Source organism: Typopeltis vanoorti, chromosome 20 (assembly GCF_054136105.1).
Source record: "Typopeltis vanoorti isolate ZY-2024b chromosome 20, IOZ_Tvanoo_1.0, whole genome shotgun sequence".
Taxonomy (NCBI): Eukaryota; Metazoa; Arthropoda; class Arachnida; order Uropygi; family Thelyphonidae; genus Typopeltis; species Typopeltis vanoorti.
This window is the reverse complement of record NC_143568.1, coordinates 43195286-43219538: the sequence shown is the minus strand read 5'-3', so window position 1 is coordinate 43219538 and position 24253 is coordinate 43195286. Positions and strand designations below refer to the sequence as shown.

General features: G+C 35.2%; 1 protein-coding gene across 1 annotated transcript in view; it reads right to left on the bottom strand.

Annotated features, from left to right (window-relative positions):
• The window catches only part of Rtc1 (RNA terminal phosphate cyclase 1), a 142486-nt gene that overhangs the window by 25393 nt on the left and 92840 nt on the right, over nt 1-24253 (bottom strand). Inside the window, exons 4-5 of the mRNA XM_090410288.1 lie at nt 22378-22703; nt 1867-2026 (exon numbers count right to left, since the gene is read on the bottom strand). Of these exons, the coding sequence (XP_090266414.1) occupies nt 1867-2026; nt 22378-22703 (486 nt within the window). The remainder of the gene's footprint in view (nt 1-1866; nt 2027-22377; nt 22704-24253) is intronic.

Here is a 24253-nt window from a genome sequence, read left to right as displayed (position 1 = left end):
TTTTAAATATGTAAATCTTTGGCCAAATATTCATTTTATATATTCCTTCTTATGAACATAACTCTCGCTTATAGCATTCTTTCTAAGGCAAATAAACTCTCGCTTTACAAAAGGTCACCAGGAAGCAATTAATTCGTAGGTGGGAACTATCTTGTATAGAATTGGCCTAAAAATAGGAAAAAAATTCCTTAGCTCACTCAAAACAGTAATATACTATTGGCTATAACCTTCTGTGAGTGGAATCACAAAAAATAAAATAAAAACTGTAACAATGTTATATGTTGAAATGTCAGTTATGTTTGAAAGATATTTTTCCTTTTGGCTTACAAAAAGAGTATGGGGATGATCTTTTGCACCTGTCACAATATGACAACATTCTCCTATATAAGGAGAGATTTGGAGACAGTGGTTTGCAGAATTTAGGAAATAGAAGATATGATCAAGACCTATAAGCTGGTGAGGAGTTCAGATTTTATAGTACATATTAGGGGAGCTTGCAAAGGGAGAACAAAAGGCCATCTCTGGAAGGTGTATTATGAACAAGAAGTTGAATCTTTTGTATGAAGTATGTGAGATAAGTAAAATGCATTGCCAGAGTGGATGGTAAGTGTATCAACATAGAGAATTTAAAAAGATGTATGATGAGTACTGAATGTAGAATAGAAGAGCCTCCACCTTCAAATCAAGTGAGGCTATGGAAGCCTTGCTGTAATAATACTAATATTACTACTGCTAATAACATGGTTGGATTAATATTGTTTCAGATACTAAATATGACTGCAGTTAGTGTAAAATCAGCACTGCAGTACTGATTTTGATTGCGTTTGTTAGCAATCATGAATTTCACCCAAAGTTTTTGTGCGTGTGCATGTGTGTGTATTTTAGTGCAGGTGTCTGGGGGGGGGGGGGAGATACACTCAGTTTATCTGTTCAAACAACATTTCAGTATAAATATTGTTTTGTATAGAAGATAATTAAGTTATGTTTACCAACTATAACAGAGGACTGAATAAACAGTTTTTCAAATTCAGAAAATGAAACCCCATGTCTAAATTATGATGAACTGACACTATGTTTTATGACTGAAGTTCAAGTTGCAATCTTCTTAAGGAACGTTATACAGTATTTAGTATTAGGATATGATTTATACTTTTTGTGAAAATATCAATAATCTTAATTTTTTCATAAAATTACAATTTCACACAACAAAATGTGTTTTTCAATTTTATACATAGGTGTTACATACAGATCTAAATCAGTCTTGGTCCAGAGAAATACAATAAAATGTTGAAAGGAAGATGCAAACTGCTATCCAAACTATATATATTTTCAGGGTTAATTTTCATAAATGTTATGTGAATACGTCTAAGATTCTATCAAGCTTGGGTTTCACAACCATTTACAAAGACCATTGATGACCTCTCATTTGTTGCTATGACAACAAAAATAAATTTGACTAAGTTCAGTCATGAAAATAATCTAAAAATAAAGTCAGTTTAATAATATAATGGATTAACTGTATCTCCAAGTCAGATTTTAACACATCCCAACAGAACATTTGAAATGTAACTTAGAATATCTGACTTTCTAGCATACATACCACTGAATATATTAAGTTACATTAGTCATATAATACATTAGTCATATAACTTAATATTAAAGGTTTCGCTTGTTGTTTCAGCAACTAATGTCAAACCAAGCCCTGATCAGAAATCATCTGCATAACTGATATTGTGTACATATTTTAATTGTGTACACAACTCAATAAATGCATTGAAATATGAGCCAAGAAATCTTATCTGTCCAATAATAATGAGGATGAATTAAGTTCTCAAAGCTATGCAAGACACAAGAATGAACTTTTACCCTATAGATTTCTTCCAAAAGTAGGTTGGCTGCTTTCTTTCCAATATCTTCTGGAACACTTGGTTCTTTGTCAGATCCTCTAGCATTGGATATAGCTTCAGCTGAAAAAAAAGTTTTGGTTGTTGTCTCGGCAACTAATGTCAGACCAAACCCTGATGAACTAAAAAAAAAAAAAAAAATGCCAGTAATCCAAATCATACATACATACACGAGGCAGGAATACACAGTAAATTAAAACTAAATAATGATTCACTAAACATTAAAAATTGATTTGCATATTTTTTAAGGCTCTAAATGTAGACATTATGCCTAATTTCAAATAGTAATAAATAAGTGAACACTTGTTATAAAATTTTTTTCAAATTAAAGTACCCCTATTCAAAGCAATCTGTAGAGAGAACCAGTAGACAAAATACCTTCAAATTTGGTGGGTGCTCTAACCAGATTATGGGGAAGAGATTTTGACGATGGGAGAAACTGTGAAATTATTCAGAATGAATGTCAAATGAAGTTATCCGATTATGTTTATTTCGCTCAATATAAAATAATGTGGTACAAAAAACATAATATTGCAACACCTTATGCTAAGTTCTCCATACTGCTGTGTATGGCAAATCTAATTGTCCTGTTATGGACATGATGAACCTACAGCATTTGATATGAGTGCTCAGCAACTGCAGTTGCAATATCTTCAGTCATTTGTGAAATTTCAGATTTACATTCCCTCCTCCTTCCTGGTTAGACTGTCAAACTGCTTGTCTCTTCAAATCAATGAATCATGCATTACATTGGTGTTCTTAGGTCTTTTCGCAAAGTGTTTGGGCATCTGTACTTGCAAAGTGCTGAGGCATTTTCCCCATTCCTATAGAAACACACTTCACAAGTAAGGCATGTTCTGGAAAAGTGACACCCACTGTGCAAGTCGAATGACTCTACTCAGTCTTGCACCGTCATTTATACTGCCTTATGACTCGTGGTATGCAAAATTCACCATCTTTTCTTGCTCACAGTGCAGTATTTTTCCTATTGGTCATTTACTGAACAATTTTTTTTTTATTGTCGAAATCTCTTCCCCATGATCTGTTTAGGGTACCCAAGTTTGAGGGTATTTCATCTGCTGGCCATCTCTACAGTGTTTCCACTTTCTTTTTATTATAAGATAGGGATACCATATTTTAAAATGCCAAAATGCTGACACCCCATCACTTGACCAATTCGTTCCAGACACAAACATCTAACACAAAAATAAATACATAAGTTTGAAATCTTTACCTTTGTAAGCTTTTCATTCATTAGATGTGATGAGTATTCTTATTAGAACACACAAAAATATGAGATTTTAAGTATCATCGTAAGTCTTATGAAACAGGAGTAGGCCTACATGAAAAAGAATTACACTTATAACACTACATACATTACTTTCAGCACATGCATATTTTTCACTAGCCTTAATTTTCTTTAGCAATTCTTTGTTTCAACACAAATAGTCGAACATATTTTTACATGTAAAATGTCTATAATTAAATTATAGCAAGTCCTTTCACAGATTCTATGGTAAGTCAATTTCTTTCCTTGGTCCACTGAGCTTGTATTAATGAAAAGAGCCTTTCAACACTGGCAGATATTTTCATTATCAAAATGCGGACATGTCCGCATAAATGCTGACGTATGGTAACCCTATTATAAGAGAAATAGTTAATTAATGCCACAGATTTGTACCCATGATATTGTTATTATGATAAATTAAGAGAATGAGTGAGAGACAAAGGAAATTCAAAAATAATATATTTATTTATATAAATTAATTTACATTAAATAATATTAGTGTAGATTTTGATGTATTATCTCAAATGGTATGTTTAAAATATTTTTGTTTTGCAAATGCCATATACAATTTTGCATTTTAAATAAATTTATCTCCTAAAGAGAATAAAGGTCCACACATTTAAAGAACAAACATTATACAAGATTCCTTCTCTTCATAATCACAAGATTTTGTAAGAATACACAAACTTTAAGCTCATAACACAGTTTCTTCAACTTTCAATAATGGCCATAAAATATAAATTTCTTAACTCATATTTGTTTTTCCTCTAAAACAAAAAAAAATAATTATAGCACAATTTTTCTTAAGAAAATAATGTATTTCTTTCATATCTTCTTTGCAATAACAGTCCTTTTCCTATTTCTTTAGAATATGAAGATAATTTTTAAAGTTCCCAGTTTCCTTGTGGAAGCATCGTTATCAAAAAATCATCACTTTCAGGTTTACAGCATTTATCTGGAATGTTTTCTGCATACTGTATCAAAAAGGAACTGTCTGATGCTTTGAGAGAAACTATAGTCACTTATCTGTCACAACTTTACTTCACATAAGGAAATTCATCTGTTAATTTCAGCATAATTATTTGATTCCCTCATAACACTACACTCTTATCCACCTTTTCAGCTTACGAAATTCCTTAAAACTATTTTCACCCCTAAAACTTCCAACACCTCTCAAATGTTCTCTCTCTCTCTGTGTGTGTGTGTGTGTGTGTGTAGTCAGAAATTTCAATATTTTCTTCAGCCAAGTTTATGTTGCTGAAATAAAAAAAAAAAAAAAAACTACAGTAGAGGTGGGTCCTTTTTACAAATAAAAATATCAAAATCAAAACAGTTTTGAATTTTTGTATGGTTACAGGCCATAACCATACAAAACTTCCTTATATTAATATTTCTAATTATGATAAATTATGCTTTTTTTTTCTTCCCCTCTATACATTTAAGAAATGTTTAACTACATGATAAATAATAAAACCAAAAATTATCCTTTCTTTTTTATTTTAATTATTTTATCAAATTCGGCTGCTGCTAAAAAATTAATGTAAGATAATCTGATATTGCTGATTAGTAGATATCCTACACAAGGCATGTTCCGGTAAAGTGAGCCCCACTCGGCAAGTCAAATGACTCTAGAGCAAGTCTTGCACCTTCATTTATACTGCCTTACGGTCATGTGGTATGCAAAATTCACTATCTTTTCTTGCTCATAGTACAATATTTTTCCTATTGGTCATTTATTAATATTTTTTTTTTTTTTTTTCTGTCAAAATCTCTTCCCCACGATCTGGTTAGGGTACCCACCAAGTTTGAGGGTATTTCATCTACTGGTTCTTTCTGCAGATTACACTGAATAGGGATACTTAAATTTCAAACACCCTGTATTTACAGCTTCATTAGTAGCAAATGACCAATGGTGCATTTGTTTATTTACCTGATGAGGGAAATTAACCAGCATATCAACTATTTGCTATAGTGCACAATGCCAAATGTTCAGACAGACAAACAGACGAAGAGGCATGCACTTTAAATTAATCATGTGTATGTCAACCGAACAAGCTGTAAAGTAGCACTTTTAATGCCACCTCATGGTGACTACTACCTAGGAATGTTGCTATTAACAGGACTAGTTCTTGGAAGTTTCCATCATCATACTATCCTAGTAATATCAAAATCATTCATGGCCTGTGACAATGCAATGGGTAACTATGTATGAGCATAAAAATTTATTCATGAAATTTTGTGATATTTACTGAATACTATCATGAACTACATGATTAAGTCTATATTATACTACTCCTATAACCAATTTTATTATAAATAAATTGGTTTCTTATTTGTCAAGTCTCCAATATGATGATATCTAACATTTCATTCATTCCCTTGAGATCTTTATCATTACATTAGTCTTTTTCATTGTCATGTTAGCACTAAGCATCTGTCCTGCTAGCCTTTTCCCTTTCTGTTTAGGTTAAAAAATATAAATATCATATTGATGGTACCGCATTGCAGGACCTTGAGGCTAGGATTTTAGGGATAATGGTGGACAAAGGGTTCAAGTTCAGAGGGCATGTTGCAAGTTGGTAAAATAGCTCAACGAATTACATGGATGTTGAAAAACATGCTAACAGGTCTAGATAACGAAGTTATTATTCCTTTTTATAAGGCTATGATTTGGCCACATGTTGACCGCTACACACATATGGTCACCTGAGTTTCTTAGAGACCAGGAGGTGGTTGAAAAATTCAGAGACAAGTGACCATGGTTTGTGAGTTACAAAGTTTAGTTGGTAGGTGGAAAAAAGGAGACATGATAGAAACTTTTAAGATATTAAAAGTTTCTATCAATTTTATAAAAGGGGTTTTATAAAATTGATGGAAGACAATATATGACAAATAGAGAACTAGGGGCCATCCGTGGAAGTTGTGTTAGAGAGTGGTTAGTGTGAGTGTGAGGACCAGATTTTTTGCATGGAGAGTGGTGAGTGAGTGGAATGGATTGCCAGAATCGGTTGCAAGTTCCCTGGTGGTGAATGGATTCAAGGAGAGGTATGATATGATAGGATTTGTGTGAAGGAAGGTTGATTTGGGTCTCCCACGATGAGTCTCCACACTCCATGGAGATGCCGTAAAATAGTAATAAAGACCAGATTAGCTCTGCTCATACATTGAGTACCGGAAACTTCAAGTTACTTTCATTAGAAAGTAAATAGACATAGGATCTTCATTTTTAATATAATTCCACCACTGAGAGCATCTGCTTACTATGCAGTTCACCATCACTTCAGAACTCATGCCTGTGGTCTCTAATTAACAGTTATTTCTAATTCAACTTGCTCATCAGTTAAAATTGTTTTAAACTGTTCCCATTTTTTTTTTATACTGATAGTTTTAGTGTTTTGGCCAACTTCTCTCATATTCCACATAAATTTATTCACTTCCCCCCCCCCCCCCCCCAAACCACAATACTCCTTTGTTTATTCTATTACCTACTTAGTTTAATTCACTAAAAATTGTACTCAAATAGCTATAGGTTTTTCAGTGATGTTTTTAAATTCCTTCATTTTCATTGTTTTTTGTCCCTCCACCTTTTTATAGTCATTTTCATATCAAATCTGTTATAGCAGATATTCAATTTACTCTTGCCAATTCAATTTAGCCTGCCTGGTTGGCTGAGAGTGGCCAGCACTGCTGTTTCCAGCCAACAGCATGTTCATGAAATATTCCATGTTTGGTATCTAGAGCTATATAGTGAGATTAAGTTTACATATATAATTAAAAGACCTTAGCTGATCCATGGTACTAATGCATAATCAGTGTCAACATTTCATGGATAGAAGTCACATTAAAAAAAGCTAGTCCTGAAGACTTGTATTGGATTTATTTAGAAGTATAATGTCGTCTACATAAAGTAAAGAGCCAAGCTGAATAATTTCTATTTAGATATCAAGTTTTATTGTCCTTTTCTTCAGAATGTGATCCATATAGATCATGTATCCCTTCATAGGATACATGATATACGAAAGGATCTATACATGATCTAAAGGATATATATCATGTATCCTTTTCTTAAACTGATTTTCCATCAAATCATCTTCCTATACCTTCAATTCTAATAGATGATTTACAACTAAAGCATAGGCTATACATTGCTCTGTATAACATTTTATTTATATCATATACAGTGGTGCCTTGGTTAATGACGGTAATCCGTTCCAGGATTACCATCGTTAACCAAAACCATCATTATCCAAGGAGCGATTCCCCATAAGATTTAATTGAAAATTGATTAATTTGTTCTGGCTCCTCCCCACAACCATAGTGCATATTAAAAATGCAGATAAAACTCATTTAAAATGTCATAAAAATATGGTAAATATCATTTATTTATTATACAGTTTTGCTACAAAAAAATTAACATTAATAAAATGAATTGTTCATGAAAACAGTTTTTAATTATCAATCTTCACCGGAAGGACAATTGGACTCACTTTGGAGTTTTCTGACAAATGGAACTGTAAAAAACATGTCTAGGGTTGTTTGCTTCTGCCTCTTTTTTAAAATGTTTCTGAAAAACTGCATGGACTTTTCATTAAATAGATCTGCAGTTCTGATAACCTCAGATTTGTTTGGATTCCATTTCATAGCAACATTTTGAACTTCCTCCCACTTTGCCAAAACATTTTTGATTTCAGCAGTCGTAATTTGTTCTCTCTCTCCATCCTCATCTTCAGATGAAATTTCCAATTCCTTTTCTTCACACTGCTGCTTGAAAAGTTCTTTTAGCTCATCAGTAGTCAGCTTTCGGTCATGCAGCTCCAATAATTCTTCAACATCTTCTTCCTCTACTTCCAAGTTAAGATCATGAGCAGTTGCCACAATATCCTTTACCAATTTGTGTCCTTCATCTGAAGTTACCAAAGGAAGGACACAATTTCCTCCATGCTGCTTTGATACATTTAATTGTTACTTCTTGCCAAGCCTTTACAATTAGCCTAATTGCTATGATAATGTTGAATTCTTCCTTCCAAAATTTTCTTAGGGTTATGCTGGTAGCCTCACACATTTCAAAGCACCTGGTAAAAAGTGCCTTTGTGTAAAGTTTTTTTAAAATTTACAATTATCAGCTGATCCATAGGTTGAATCAGAGAAGTCTTGGGAGGAAGAAAAATCACCTTGATAAAATCTAATTCCTCTGGTAGCTCCTCTAGTAATTCCTCTATGGATAACACTATTAAGCTTGAGCTGCAAAAAAAGAAACAATTGTGGAGGGAATTTAAGGAGAAAGGTGACCATCAGGTGCAGGAACAGTATAAAGCTCAGGCCAGGAAGGTAACAAGGGTGGTAAGAAAAGCAAAAGCGGATTATGAAAGAAAATTGGCCATGCAGGCTAAAGAGAATCCCAAACAGTTTTTTTAATATGTTGCAAATAAAAGGAAAAATGTTCATGGCAGAATGATTTTAAAAAATACTGAGGGTAGGGAGGTAACCGAATCAGTCGATATAGTGGAATTACAGAGCGAGCACTTTGCAAGAGTATATCATCCAGGTGGTGACATTGCAGGAATGGAAGAACCAACAGCTTATACTGGAATTGTGATGAATGAAGTAGAGGTAAATAGTCTATTACAGAACCTCAATGTCAACACATCTGTGGGATTGGATGGTATACCAGTTCGTGTCGTACGTGAAGCAGCTAAAGAATTGGCAGTGCCCTTGACCATTTTGTTTAATTTGAGCCTCGGGTCTGGGTCAGTCCCAAGGGGGTGGAAAGGGGGGAAAATAGTTCCGCTGCATAAAGGTGGTTCCAAGGCTGCTGTTGAAAATTACCGGCCAATCAGCATAACAGGAATCGTTATCAGGGTCTTGGAGAAAATAGTAAAGAAGAAAATACAAGATTGGATATGGATAGATGAAAATGGGATACTGTATCAGGGACAGCATGGTTTTGTGAAGGGTAGGTCATGCCTCAGTAACTTGCTCACATATTATAGCACAATGACGGCTGGACTGGATAAGAGTAATGGGTTTACAGTAATTCTGCTGGACCTTGCTAAGGCCTTTGACAGGATACCACATGGAATTCTAATCAGTAAAATGCAGCATATGGGGATGGATATAGGATTAGTTAGATGGATAGGAGAGTGGTTGATGGAGAGATATCAAAGAGTGGTTTATTCAGGAGTAGAGTCCACAAGATGGCCTGTGACTAGTGGTGTGCCACAAGGGTCTGTTCTTGGACCACTGCTGTTTAATTTGTTCATTTCATTAATGATATAGGAAAGGATCTGAGAGGAACAGTTCATTTGTTTGCGGATGATGCAAAGTTAGGTAGGGCAATAGTGAATGCAGATGCAGCTGATGAAGCACTTTATGCTAGACCATGATATTAGTAATAACTAATTCATGTCCTGATCAAAAATCCAGTGCTAGTTACATAAGTTGTCAGTTCTATTATAAATGTTAAAAATAATAATAAAATAAAATTTACTTCTTTAGTGGAACCTTTTGTGGGATGATAGGCACAAATAAGTTTTACTGACCAACTTCCCTTTATGAAATTTGCCCACACTATCAGAAATTGTTGGAAGTTTTTTCCCACTTGATTAGACTATAATAAATTTAGTTTAATCCTTTATCCAAGTGTAAGCAAACAAAGTTCATGCAAGAAGTATCTTCAGGACTGAGGCAACTTGTGGTAAAGGTGGACCAAGCTCTCATCACTCCTTATCCCAGTATAGTTCGCCCACCGATTTGAGGTCCCTCGACACTTCTGCGCATCTCAGAAAAAGAAGAATCCATTCCGATAATAGGGTAATCAGTCCGTATAGTGGGATGAGTTGTTTATTATTACCGGTCGGAAAATTAACTTCTCTTTTATGATTATTGTAGTTAACTATGTTGCTTGTATAACAGTTGGAAAATTTTACCTATAAAGCACGTGATTTCGCGTGTTGGCGACCAATTCGGACGTCCTTCATTTTTTTCTCCCCTTCAGCATGAATCGACTATTCTTGGAAAGACGGGAAGTAGGGACCTGGAAACGGTGGGCGAACTATATCTCCCATAATGCAAAGCACGTTTCCTTGCGGAGATGTATAATGGTATGCATCTGGGCCACTACCCAGACCAGTTTTGACCTTTATGGAGGTCTTGTTAGTGGGAGCCAGACCCAGAAGTGGTGATACTAGGGCGTCATAGTTGTGGCAGTTGTATGCAGCTCAGTTCTGAGCTGCATACATTCTCCAAACTTAGCGTCAGAAACATGCCCTCAAATTAATACAATATGGACAGTAATGACTGTCCATATTGTATTAACAAAAAATAAAAAAATAAAAATAAAAAATTAATTTAAAAAAGCTATGGGATCATGATTAGATGCAGAAAACTGCTAAAATACAGAAATTATTAAATACAGACAGGGGTGATGATCTAATGTGTACTTCACGATACCTATATGAACATCCTTATAACTATTAACACGTTTGCTGCCACGCCACTTCAGCATAGTCTGTTCCCCTACACCGAGCAATTTCACTTCTTCAAGGTCAGTACGGTAATCTCGTTGCTGGCGGTAAGCGTCATACGAGTATACTCTTAGTTGGCTTGTGCAGAGCATATACCTTCTATGAGAATACACAGTGATGCTAGCTCCACAAGCCAAGCATTTTCACTTCTTCAAGGTCAGTACAGTAATCTCGTTGCCGGTGGTAAGCGTCATACGAGTATACTCGTAGCTGGCTTGTGTAACAGGTTTACCAACTACAAATATACTCGTAGTTGGCAGCGAACATGTTAAAGTAATTCCTAACAAATATCATATTAGGTCTTCAATTTCTGTATTTACTGATTAAAAGTATCTGACAGTGCTATTAAAAATGTTTCACTGATAACATACGATGATATAAACAAAACAAAGATTTATTTTTACTGCAAAAGATGTGACTGGTGGTGATGGCAACATGGTAAGTCTCAGTGTAATGCTGCTCTATCCACAAGGCCTGATTTAAGAAAAATTTTTATAAGCATATTACCTTCAATCACTGCAGAGAAGTTGGATATTTCAGATACAAACATAATATTTACATTTTTTTTTAAGTTAAGGGATATTACATCCAATATTGTTTCTTAGGTGAATAAGAAACTCAAAGAGTTTCATGCCGAATATAGAAACTATATAAAGTTCGGCAATTCCAAGCGTAAGCAAATAGCTGGATAGTGCAAAACCTGACCCATTTGGTAGTGCAAACTGAGGCAACTCATAGTAAGGGTGGAGCAAGCTCCGATCACTATTCTTGGTATTTACCCATAATGGGAACTTAGCTCCTAGGAGCTGTATTACTGTTCTACATTATGAGAGGTGTAGTGACCTTCTCTCATAATGTAGAACGTGAACAACAAAGAACGGTTGTTCATGTCGCCGAATTGAAGCCTTTGGATCTTCATATAATTAGTAATTTATTAGGACACCTTCTTGGCAATTCTCATAGAAGGAATATAAGTTATGTTCACTACAAACTTGGTATTAACTAGGTCTACCTACTCACTGATGAGACTTCGATAAACGTTGAAACTGGTCTGGGTAGTGACCTTCTCTCATAATGTAGAACAGTAATACAGCTCCTGGGAGCTAAGTTCACATTATGGGTAAATACCAAGAATAGTGATTGCAGCTTGCACCACCCTTACTATGAGTTGCCTTAGTTTGCACTACCAAATGGGTCAGGTGTTGCACTATTCGCTTACGCTTGGAATCGCTGAACTTTATATAGTTTCTATATTCGGCATGGAACTCTTTGAGTTTCTTATTCGGCTAAGAAACGATATGGGATGTAATATAGTATTCAACACAAAATACGAGACTAATCTTCTTGAATGGCGAGCAGTCTCAAGTAGAGTGATGTGGGCAAATATCAGAATAGGGAATTGGACAATGAGACTTATTTGTGCCTATGGTCCCACAGAAGATTCTAGTAAGGTAGAAGTGGAGGAATTTTTTGATGCTTTAGAAAAAGTAATTGACACAATGAAAAAGGAAAAGTTGATCCTTGTTGGGGATCTAAATAGCAGAGTAGGAAATGATTGTCAGACATACAAAAATATTTTGGGAAAATTTGGAGAAAAGAGCAAAGCTAATAATAATGGCAAATACCTGTTGGATTTCTGCTTAGGACATAGACTGGTTATTACTAACACCATGTTCCAACATAAAAATGTGCACAAATTCACATGGAGAGAAGAGGCAAGAATAAGAAAAGTCTCATTGACTATGTTATTGTTGATAGTGATGTTTTCTTCTTGGTGCAAGACACCAGAGTGTACAGAGGATTTGAAATTGGAAGCGATCACTATTTAGCAGGATAAAATTGAATTTCAATTTTATCCTGTGTCTTGAGCAGAATAAAATTGAATTTCATATTGAAAAGAATAACATGTAAGAAAGTTTTAAAGCGAATAAAAGTTGAGCAGTTCTCAGATGTGAACTGTAGACTAACATATACAAAGATTATTGAAGAAAAAATGAAAGAGTTTGAGAACAGGAACCAAACCTTGGAGATTCAGTGGCAAGCCTTGAAGAAAACCCTGACTGATTCAGCCAGAGAGGCATGTGGTGAGGTTGTCTGCAAGGATAGAAAAATTAGAACTCCATGGTGGACACAGGAAATTAAAGAGGCAGTGAAGGAAAAGAAGAAAGCATATCAAAAGTTCCTGGCAAATAAGTCGGCATTTACTCTTACAGAATACAGAGACAAAAGTAAAAAAGCTAAACAGTGTGTACAACTAGCTAAATAAAAGTCATGGGAGGACTTTGGCAAGAATAGAATATAAATATCAAGAAAGTGGCAGAATATTCGGCAGGTTGTTGAAGAAGCTCAGAAATGGAGCAAAGAGTGCTGTAAAAGGAATTAGAGATGATAAAGGTGACATGAAAACAGGAGAAAAATATATCATTGAAGTATGGAGTAATTACTTTGAAAGACTGCTAAAGCTAAATGAAACAAGCAGTGATGACAGCACAGTGGTAAAAAACACTGACCAGGCATGCAGTCAGGAATACATATCCATACTTAAAGTAGAAAAAGCCATCAAAGGCTTGAAATGTGGAAAGGCAGCAGGAGTAGATGATATTCGACCAGAAATGCTAAAGTATAGTGGTATAAGAGTCTTACTGTTGCTGCACTGCACAGTTCAGAAAGCCTGGGCAGAGGGACGAATTCCTGATGATTGGAGTATTGCTCTCATAGTACCCATATATAAAAAGGGAAATAAAACTGAATGTGAGAATTAGAGAGGTATTTCACTACTGAGTGTTCCTGGCAAGATCTATGCAAGTATACTTGAGAAACGGTTGAGAAGAATTGTCGAAGAAAAGCTTGGTGAAGAACAAGCTGGATTCAGGCCAAATAGAGGCTGTCAGGAGCACATCTTCACTTTATGACAAATAGTTGAGAAAGCATGGGAATATAACAAAGATCTGTACTTAAGTTTTGTTGATCTGAAAAAGGCATATGACAAGGTGCCAAGAGAGAGCTATTCAATACGTTACAGTTATATGGTGTCAATGGGGCATTATATCAAGCAATACTTTGTCATTATTTGAGATGTAAATCAGCAGTTAGAACTGAAGGAAGTACAGGAAGTTGGTTTAATGTTAAATCTGGTGTGAGACAAGGATGTACATTATCCCCTGTTATTCATTGTCTATATGGATCACATTATGAAGGAAAGTGGTATTAAACATGATATCAGAATTGGAGATGTTAATGTCAGCTATTTGCTTTATGCGGACGATGTTATACTTCTAAATAAATCTGCTACAAGTGTGCAAGATTCCCTGACTAAATTGAATAACTGTTGTAATAGATATGGTATGAAGGTCAGCATTAAAAAGACAAAGACAATGAAAATAGGTAGAATTGTTGAAAATGTCAACTGTGTTTTGAATGGGGAACCTATGGAACAAGTAAAACATTTCAGCTACTTAGGCACGATTTTTAGTGAAGATGGTCAATTAAATATGGAAATAGACAACAGAATCAACAAAGCTGGTACGGTAGGAAGTCAATTGAATAAATTCAGATGGAATAAGAGAGAAATTAGTAGGAACACTAAATTAGCTATATACAAGACAGTGTTCTAACCAGTTTTAACTTATGGATCTGAGAGCTGGGTCAGAAGTAAAACACTGGACCAAAGACTAGAGACCGCAGATATGAGAGTCCTGAGAAAGATTAGAGCGGTGAACAAATGGCATCAATGGCAATATCATATTAAAAAAGAGAATATTAGGAAAGAACTTGACATTGTCAGCATCCAGGAATGCGTTAGCAGAGCTAATCTCAAGTGGTATGGTCACTTGAACAGAATGGGCGAGGAAAGATTAGCAAAACAAGTGTTCTCTGCCAGGTTGGCAGGAAAACGACCCAGAGGAAGACCAAGATATAGGTGGATTGATATGGTACAAAGTGCCTTAGACGATAGAAATATAAGATCTGATAATGTCGGGGTCTTGACAAGTAACAGAGTGATTTGGAGGAAAATTATAGATAGGAAGTTACTAATGACATAAGTTTTTCATGTGGTACTGGTACTATCATATCCTAAACACCCCTTGAGGGTACTTGTCAGGAAATTGATGATAACATCCCTTAACTTAAATAAGTTTATGTCGCCGAATTGAACCCTTTGGTTCTTCATATAATTAATAATATGTAGAAGCCAAATTATGAATTACAGATGGTGCTTTGCTTTAAAATCTATATGCAACTAAGGATTAGGTTTAGAATCACAACATGGTTATTCTTCATGAACAAGATATCAAGGAAATAAGACCAGTAATTGCTAGACCTTATTCTGTAACTAAATGGTTCCTGAAGGGAATATAACCAATGTTTTCTAGCAACTCGCCAATACACAATTTAGCAACATATCCGATAGGGCTACTAAAAGTTCCTCGGATAATTTTTTTTTTTTTTTTTAAATAATGCGACTCCCATCCACAAAAGGTTGTAAACCTACAGTACATTAGTAACATAAATGAGCTAAGGTTTTATTATTTCATCATTTTAATATAATGCCAAAATCCTGATCTAGAAACTCAAGAAAACTTAGTATGTCACTTAAAGCCTCCGATAATGAAGCCAGTGGTCTCACACTAGGCAGAGAAATTCATCTCCATCCTAAGAATAATGCACTAATCAATCCACATTCACAGTCTGTTGGTTGGAGGGTGTATGCTATTCAGAAACAAGATCTAATAAACAAAGAATCCTGACAGATGTAATTACTAACTTCAATCACCGTTTAGAAGTTGGATATTTCAAAAAGATAATATTTAGACAGAACTCTGAATTACAAATGGTATTTGGGAACACTTCTGCTTTGTTTGTCAATCTGTATGGAAGCAGTTTAATTCAGGGGTGGGTTGGTTGGAATTACAGCCAAAACAATTAACACCATGAGACTAATATGTGTATATCAATTTTAAAAAAAAATTATATCAAATTCACATACAAATGGTTGCAAGAGCCATCAATACTTATGAGCTAATTATTTATGGTATCATCACCATCAAATATTTGAGTAAATATGAAGGAATTTTGAGTGTGTGAGAAGAAAAAACAGAAAGTTGCTCAACTGGGCCAAACAGACCATAAAGTTAATTATAATAAAAATAAATAAAATAAAATAAAAAAAAGCAAGGAGAAAACTTGCTAGGTCTATAGACAAATGCCAGGAGCATTAGAAACAAGGAAGTGGAGTTTTGCTTTGATGAATATATTGTGAATTAGTGAAACCTGGCTCCCAGAGTCAGATGTAGTAAATAGAACAGTATTTTTAGAGATGACAGAAGAGATAAGAGAGAAAGGGGAAATACTACTGGCATCAGGAGTCCAGTTCATAAAAGCATATGAACTGCAAACTAATGAAAGCAATAATGTCCCGTGTAGCAATGAGTTTGAGGCTATCTGATGTAAAGTGGAGAATAACAGGATGAAATATACAGTGGGAGTGTTACTATAGACCTGGCAGTTAAGGTGCTGGGGATGAAGAAATGTATTGCAAAATTATCCTGATGGGTACTAAAGAGTAATTATTATGGTTGACTTAAATTCTCCAAATATTGAGTGGGTAACAGAGAAACCTGATAAGAACAAAGGAGAATTTATTGAGCTGTTGTTGCAAGATGACTTTCTCAAGCAGCATGTCAAAGAAGCAGATCAAGGACAAAGTATCAGATTTGATCATAGTGTTATAGAAGGTGTCTCAAAGATGTGACCATTTTGCAACCAGTTGGTAAGAGTGATCATGGCATACTAAACTGGGAATTAGCTAACTATATAGATGTTCCAGTCAGGATGGGTTACATGCTAAGCTACTAATCTGGAAATTATGACACTCAGGAGAATACTATCCTTGGTTCCATGGTATCAATTACTGAATGAGAAGGAAACCAGCAGTGGATGGGAAACTTTGAAAAGATGCTTAAATGATGTAGTATTTGAATGTGTTCCTAAAGTTCAAAAAACAAATAGGATGGAAATGAAATGGATGTGCAATCTTATTAAGCAAGGGATCCATAAGAAGATGATGTGGAAGGAATATCATGAGAATAAGAGTGCAAGGAGTTATGAAATATATATAGCACAAGCCAGAAAAGTTACCATATATTGTAGGGAAAGCGAAGTTGGAGTATGAAAAGAAATTGGCTGTACAGGCTAAAGGCAACCCAAATGAATTTTATCATTATGCTGAAAGTAAAACAATGAATGCAGAAAAATAATTTTACTGAATGCAGATGGTACTCTTGTATCAGAAGCAGATACAATAGTTCAAATAATGAGTGCTAGCTTTGCCAAGATCCATCAATCTGGTTTATATAACATAGTGCTGCGACTATGGTGGATGAAAAGATAGAGGTACACGAGAAGGAGGTTTTAGAGCTGTTGCATAACAGAGATAAGAATTTGGCGATAGGGACAGATGGGATATCAGCACGATGTTAAAGGAATGTTCAGCTAAACTGGCCAGGCCCTTCCCATGTTTGTATAATTTGAGTCTTAGCTCAGGAAAGATCCCACAGGAATGGAAGGAATGTATGATGTACAAGGGTGGTGCAAAGACTGATGTGTCTAACTATTGACTTATCAGAATCTCTGGAGTAATTACAGATTTTAGAAAAGTTAGTAACAACTCACATGCCAAAATGGGTGGACGAATGAAGTATACTTTGCAAAGAATAATAGAGATTTACTAAAAGGAGGTCACGTCTGAGCAATTTGCTCATATTTTAATAATAATATTATGGATAAAGGGAATGAATATACTATAATACTGGTGGAGTTTGCTAAGAGACATCTGATAGGACTACATGGAAGGCTGTTGTATAAACTAGAGAATATGAGATTGGAATGCAAACTATTGGCTTAGATAAGTGTGCTGGGTGACAGACAGGTATCAAAAAGTGGTATGTCAGGGTAGTGAATCAGCAAGATTTAAGGAGGCCAGTGGTGTGTCCTTGGATCATTGTTGTTTAGTCTATATATATATATATATATCAATGATACTGGAAAGGGCCTGACAGATCTTCAATTGTTTGCTGATGTGCAAAGATAGGAAGTGCAATCAGAACATTTACAGAGTGATTTCAATAGGCTGGAGGGATGGGCAAATGATTATAGCTATTAATTCAATATCAGTAAGTCCAAAGTTATCACACTTGACACTTACTAACAGAGATATCCAATGGCACATTATATTGGTAGGATTATGCATGGAGTAAATAGAGACTAGAAATTTTGGAGTTATGGTTAACAGGAATTTGAAGTTCAAGGGTCATGTAGCAAAAATTGCATATACAACAGAAAGGATAACTGCAATGTCGAAACAAATATTGACATGTAAAGATATGGAAGTCATTCTGCCTCTGTACAAGGCTTTGATATGACCACACCTGGACAACTATGCACAAATTTAGTCTTCTGGGTTCAGAGAGGATAAAGAAATTGTGGAAAGGGCACAAAGAAGAGTTACAAAGGTATTAGGATTATAGAATATAGATTACAAGGAAGGATTGAGAATACATGTAGCTGCAGACACTGGTGGACAGAAGAAATAACAGTGATATGATATCATGATATTTTTCATGGATTTAGGCATACAATGGTCTGTTCCTGCCTCAGAAGTCATTGTTGAATCTCTTTAGAGGATTCAACAATGACTGGTCCTGGGTTTTCTTTTTCCTAATGGTTTGTAATTTAATACTTGTTTTGATAATCAGTGTTGCATTCCCTTTAGGGTCAGTTGTAACACTATCCAGGTATTTGTTTACGCTTGGACTTGCTGAACTTTATATATTTACTATATTTGGCATGAAACTCTGAGTTTCTTATTCGGCTATGAAACAATATGGGATGTAATATCCCTTAACTTAAATAAGTTTATATGTTGCCGAATTGAAGCCTTTGGCTCTTCATATAATTAATAATTTATGTTTTCATTATTTCAACATGTTCCATCCATTTATGTTTAAATTTATTTTGCGATTTTTCTATTACTGATTCCTGGTTTAGTTCTTTCATAATTTCTTCATTTCTTTTGTGATAGAATAGAGTATATTTTGTGATTTTTCTCATAAATTTATTTCAGCTGTTATTAATCTTTGTCTTTTTGTTTTATTGTCCAGATTTCACTTTCATACGTAGACGCGGTTAGCCTAGTGGCTTTGCACTTCGCAACCATATGCCTGGGGAGGAGTGTCCTAAATTCAATTCCCGTCAACGACATGAGGGGCTCAAGGATTTTCCTCAGACATAGCCAAGTTAGCTGGTCTCAAACCCTGGACAGCAGGTTTTTTCTGCCAGTTTATCTGGTGTTTTTCATCCCGCAAGCAGGCAAACCGGTCCGAGGACACACACGAATTACAGTCAAGAATACTGACCCACCATAGGTCTGATTCGTCAGCCTATGCCAGTTCCGGAGCCCGGATGAAATTTGGGGGGGGGGGGGTTATATGGTACCATGATCTCCCGTATAAAGGGGGAATGCTGTATCATCACATGGAATTTATTTTATTTATTTACTTTCCTACAATAGGACTAATGTAGTTTTACATAGTTAATTATACTTGCTATTTTTAAATATTTTGCATTTTTAGGTTTATATGTTTTTCATTTTCATATGTAATCATCTATCTTAGGTACTTAATTGAATTCACCCGTTCTAAAATCTTTTATCTATTACTATTTTAGTTCTTATTGTATTTTGACTTTTAAAGGCCGTCGTTTTTTATTTTTCTGCTGATATTATCATTCCTTGGTCATCTCGTTTAAATTTAAAATATATTTTTGTAAGTTATAAAAAGCCAATAGACAATATATAGAACATCTCCAGGCACATCCTGACTTCAAAATATTTGGAGGGCAACTCTACACATCAGAAGGTGTGGTGAAAAACTGCACAGAACTTTTGTTACTACAAGAGTTGAAAGGAAGATTTTAGAATCTACATAGGCATGCATGTCTATATAAGCCATAACATTCATAGAGCCTTCAACTTATCTAATGGATGTCAGTAATAATATGAGATTCACACTGCATTGGCTTGCAGTTAAAGATAAAGTTGTACAATAAGATGAAATTATACAACTTGGTTATTCTTGCCAAAAATTGTAAAATTTGCATTTTTATAATTCTTAATATTGGTTATATTTTGATGAATAAATCTCTATGTCAGAACCTTTCCCTTTGTAAGGGAAAGGTTCTGACATAGAGATTTACTCACTTTATATAATTAAGTATAACTGAACTGAATAAGGAAAATGGTTACACTGCAGTCAACAACATCTGACAACATAGTGCCCACAAAGCTATTACAAAAATTAGGGCAAACAGGAATGGATGCTGACTGCCAATGGAAGGCATCAGATTACTATGCAGGTTTGCTGATGATAGCACTGCTCTCTCATTGAACAAACCACGCCCCCCCCCACACACACAAATTACCAAAACCTTCAGAACCATCATCTCTACCAGCTAAATTCTGATCTCCAAACCATTCTTTGATGGGATTCAGACAGCCTTATCGGTCTCAATGCCAGCAAAACACATCTTATCTCCCACAAAAAAAAAAAAAAAATATTTTCTTTCAGTTGTACTCTTGGCAACCCAAATCTCCAGATATGATGAGATCTTTCTTTTTAGGATTATTTCATCAAACCTCTCTTGGCTTAGGCACATTACAAGTATTGCTTCCTTGGTATCCAAAAATTTAGGATGTATCTTTTGCTCAAGACATTACTTCACCTCTGAACAGCTATTGACCATACACAAATCACAAATTCATCCAAATGTTGAATACTGTTCACACATCTGGGCACCTCTAAGAGCTCCCTAAAATCTCTTTGTTCAATACAGAAGATAGTAATTACGCTGATTAATGATCCATCTTTCACCAATCATCCCATCCACTCTCATATAGATGCACAGTTTCTGCTGCTTGAATTTTCCACAGCCAATGTTTATTCAAACTGGCATCAATAATTCCTCTATCCCCTGTTAAATCCACTGTAACACATGCAGCAACTACTAAACACTGCTGCCCAGCTTAACTCCAAATGCACAGAACAAACTTCTCCTTCACCTCCTATATCTCTTCTACTGATGCATTCTGGAACAGTCTCCCATGTTATGCTTTTCTCAGGGAATACAATCCACAGCTCTTCAAACATGTGAACAAATTCCTTTTTGCTCATTAACAGATAAGCTATATGTTGCCTAACCTTTCGTGTATTAGACTATCATAAAAATAAATAAAACATATTGCAGAACAGAGCCTAGTAAAATGCAGGTGATCACTGGTGTACTACAGAGTTCTCTGCTTAGACCATTAATATTTATTAGTTTGCATATTAAATTGGTTGAAGAGAAATACAGGTGATTGTCATTACAGCAAACACAACTATAACAAACTAATTCACAAGTGCAAACCACTTGAAAATTGTGACCAAAAGTTGTACAGGTGTAATGCTAAACAAAACTTACTATAACAAACTAGTCTGTGATCCCCCAAGTTTGCTAATAGTGAGAGTTGACTATTTCTTGATACTTCTAAGCTGAGAAGGACAATAACAGACATAACTTACAGGGCATGCAAGAGAATTTGAGGAAAACTGATGCTACTGGCAATGGATGGTAATTCAACATTGCAAAGCGTAAATTTGAATTTTGGACTGAAGAGCTGCATTATATTGATAAGCCTATACCACAAGAAAATGATAGGCTGAGGATCTGGGAATGAAGAGGAAGATGAAGTTAGAACATTATAAAAGTAAAAAAAACTGCACAAAGAATTACTGGTATTTGAAAAAGGCACCAACAAGTAAGCAGGGATAAAAGACAGTTACTGCACCTTTTCATAAGAATACCTACCTGTAGTTTACTGTGTTCGGATTTGGACATCTAAGTTTCATAGATAGTAAATAGTTAGGAGTATTCAGAGGGAGGAAACCATGGTACTATTACGGTTGCTGATGCAACCGTATTATGGAGAGATTCAAGATTTGCAGGTTGCAGAGTATAGTAAACATGCACAAAGGCACCAAAGACATGAGAAACGGAATTATTATATGTATTTTATATGATAGATTTTTCAGTATAGAAGGAGACAGAAAAGGGACCATCCCTTGAAACTGAGTAAGAATATGGATAGCAAGAGAATGAATAAAACTGGTTGCTAAAGTGGTAAATGGTAATCTGGTGAATGAAGTTAAGAAATGATACAACAGGCATTGTAATAACAATAAAACTAAACAGGTGATATAATTTGTGCTAGAATGCTGCATCTAAAAAAAAACGTAGCCACAATCATTTACTACTTAATCTATTCTTGATACCTTGTTCTTTAGGTTTACAACTTTTCATCCAGTGCAATTTTATACAGATGACTCACTAAAATAAACTACTGAAAGTTTTGACCAAAGTCCAATAATAAGTCCCAAGAAATAGTACAAGAAACTGTCCAAGATAGTAAACTATTCCTGATTGTATCTTTAAAGCAGGAAAAATATGTACAATTATGGAAAATATTTTGTGAATACTAAGAACTTTCTAAATGGGATCTGACAGCAAATTAAATAAAAAAAAAAAGGTTTATTCCTATATAAAACAAAACTGATCTATAAATACTTACTTTCCAGAAGATTTTCTCCTCTGATGGTCAGTAGTAATGAATACATCTGGAAGAAACTGAAGTAGAATTTCTTTTGCTGCTTGAACCAATCGGTTGACAAATGTTGGCGAAGTGCGGGATGCAAAAGCTGTACCACGGATTTTCTTCACTTTCCCGGTCTCAATGCACTGAACTGCCCGTAACTTTGGCACCACCGGGCAACAGAAATTGACTTCTCCACCACCTTCAGGTGCAAAACCCCGCTTCACAATAATAACTTTTACACCTTCATCTATGTCCATAAAACGTTTCATCACTGGAATGGATGAATACTGAATACAGTCCACCTAAAATATAATTAGTTTTTTTTTTTTGTTATATGATGGTGCAAAATAATTCCAAAGGAGCCCTGCACAGTTAGATAAGAAATTTATTTCTAACTATGCAAGACAAAGTTGCATAACATTTTAACATGAAGTAGTAGGTTTTAAAATGATGTTAAATATTAAAATGATACTCACTCTAAAAATTCTCTCTTCAGTCAGAGTAATGCTCTTCCTTTTTTTTTTTTTTAGCATTCAAATAAAACTTTCACTTCACAAGACAAAGATTTAAAACAAAATTTATTTCACTGTTTACATAAGAATATTCTGCATTTTTACACTCATCTAATTTCAAGTTCTATACATTATTGACAATCACTCTTTACCCGAATGACAGTACATTACAAAAGCAGATGCTGAATAATGTTTCCTTTCCAAAAATTATAAAAGATAAACAGAAAATTCCTCATGTAATCACAAGTTTTAGTTTATTATTCAAGTCTTTGGTCATAACTTGGGCATGCCGGCCTGGTTGACAGTTGTTGGCATATCATTCCAAATTTAAATTCTGCCATTGGCATGGATGTTTGCCATTGTTTTTAAGCAGGAGATGAATTTCATCGCCTGATGTGATCCATTCATTGGAGGCCTGAAGTGGGTTGGCACCCCTAAACCTCGCAAGTCAGGGGTGCCAACTCCCGCATTCAAAAATCTGCATATAACTTTTGTCTTTCCAAAAACTTAACTACTAATAGCCAACTATTGACCAAAAGCCTTACCAATAACAAACAGTCGATTAAAACATATACATACTATATTCTTACAATAAAGTAAGCTAAAGAAAAGAAAATGTTATTACAGAAAACCATAAGGTAGCGAAAAAATATTTACAGTACTTTACTGTAAATTATCTCTCAGGGGACCCTGTAACCCCTAGAGGGCGCGTCCCCTGGGTGGCGGATAGGGGAGCCCACCATGTGTGTGTGTGTGTGTGTGTGTGTGTACATGCGCGCGCGTGTGTGTGTGTGTGTGTGTGTATATATATATATATATATGGTGGGGTGGTCCGAATATACTGAATAAGGACTCGTGGACCAACAGGGCCATAAGGGGCAATCATCTTGATTGTAAGGGAAGAGGCACTCCTAGCTGGATCTATCCTCTCCTTCTTCTACTTTGAGGAAGATCCACTTACTTTAATCTTTCCTATAAGGCCTCATCAGCCAACTCTTCTTACTTTATGACCCTTGTACTATTAGAGTACTCGAGGGCCATGGGGTCTTTTCATTTCTGACCTTACAACTATGCCCTCTCTATAAACCTTACTATATTTCTTCTATAATCTACTCTTTCCCCTTCATTATACCCTATTCCTCCTATGGGTTTAAATTCGACAGAAGGCTAGTTCAGAAGCCTTAAGGTAGCAGCCCTACCACTGAACTATTCCACTGTCAGGCTAGTCCCCTGACATGGAGACCATAATCCTACTTGTAAGCTGACAGAAAAAGATAATCGGATTGAATCTATGGGAAACAACCCTGGAATGGAAAAGGGAAAACGAAAATGGAAACGAC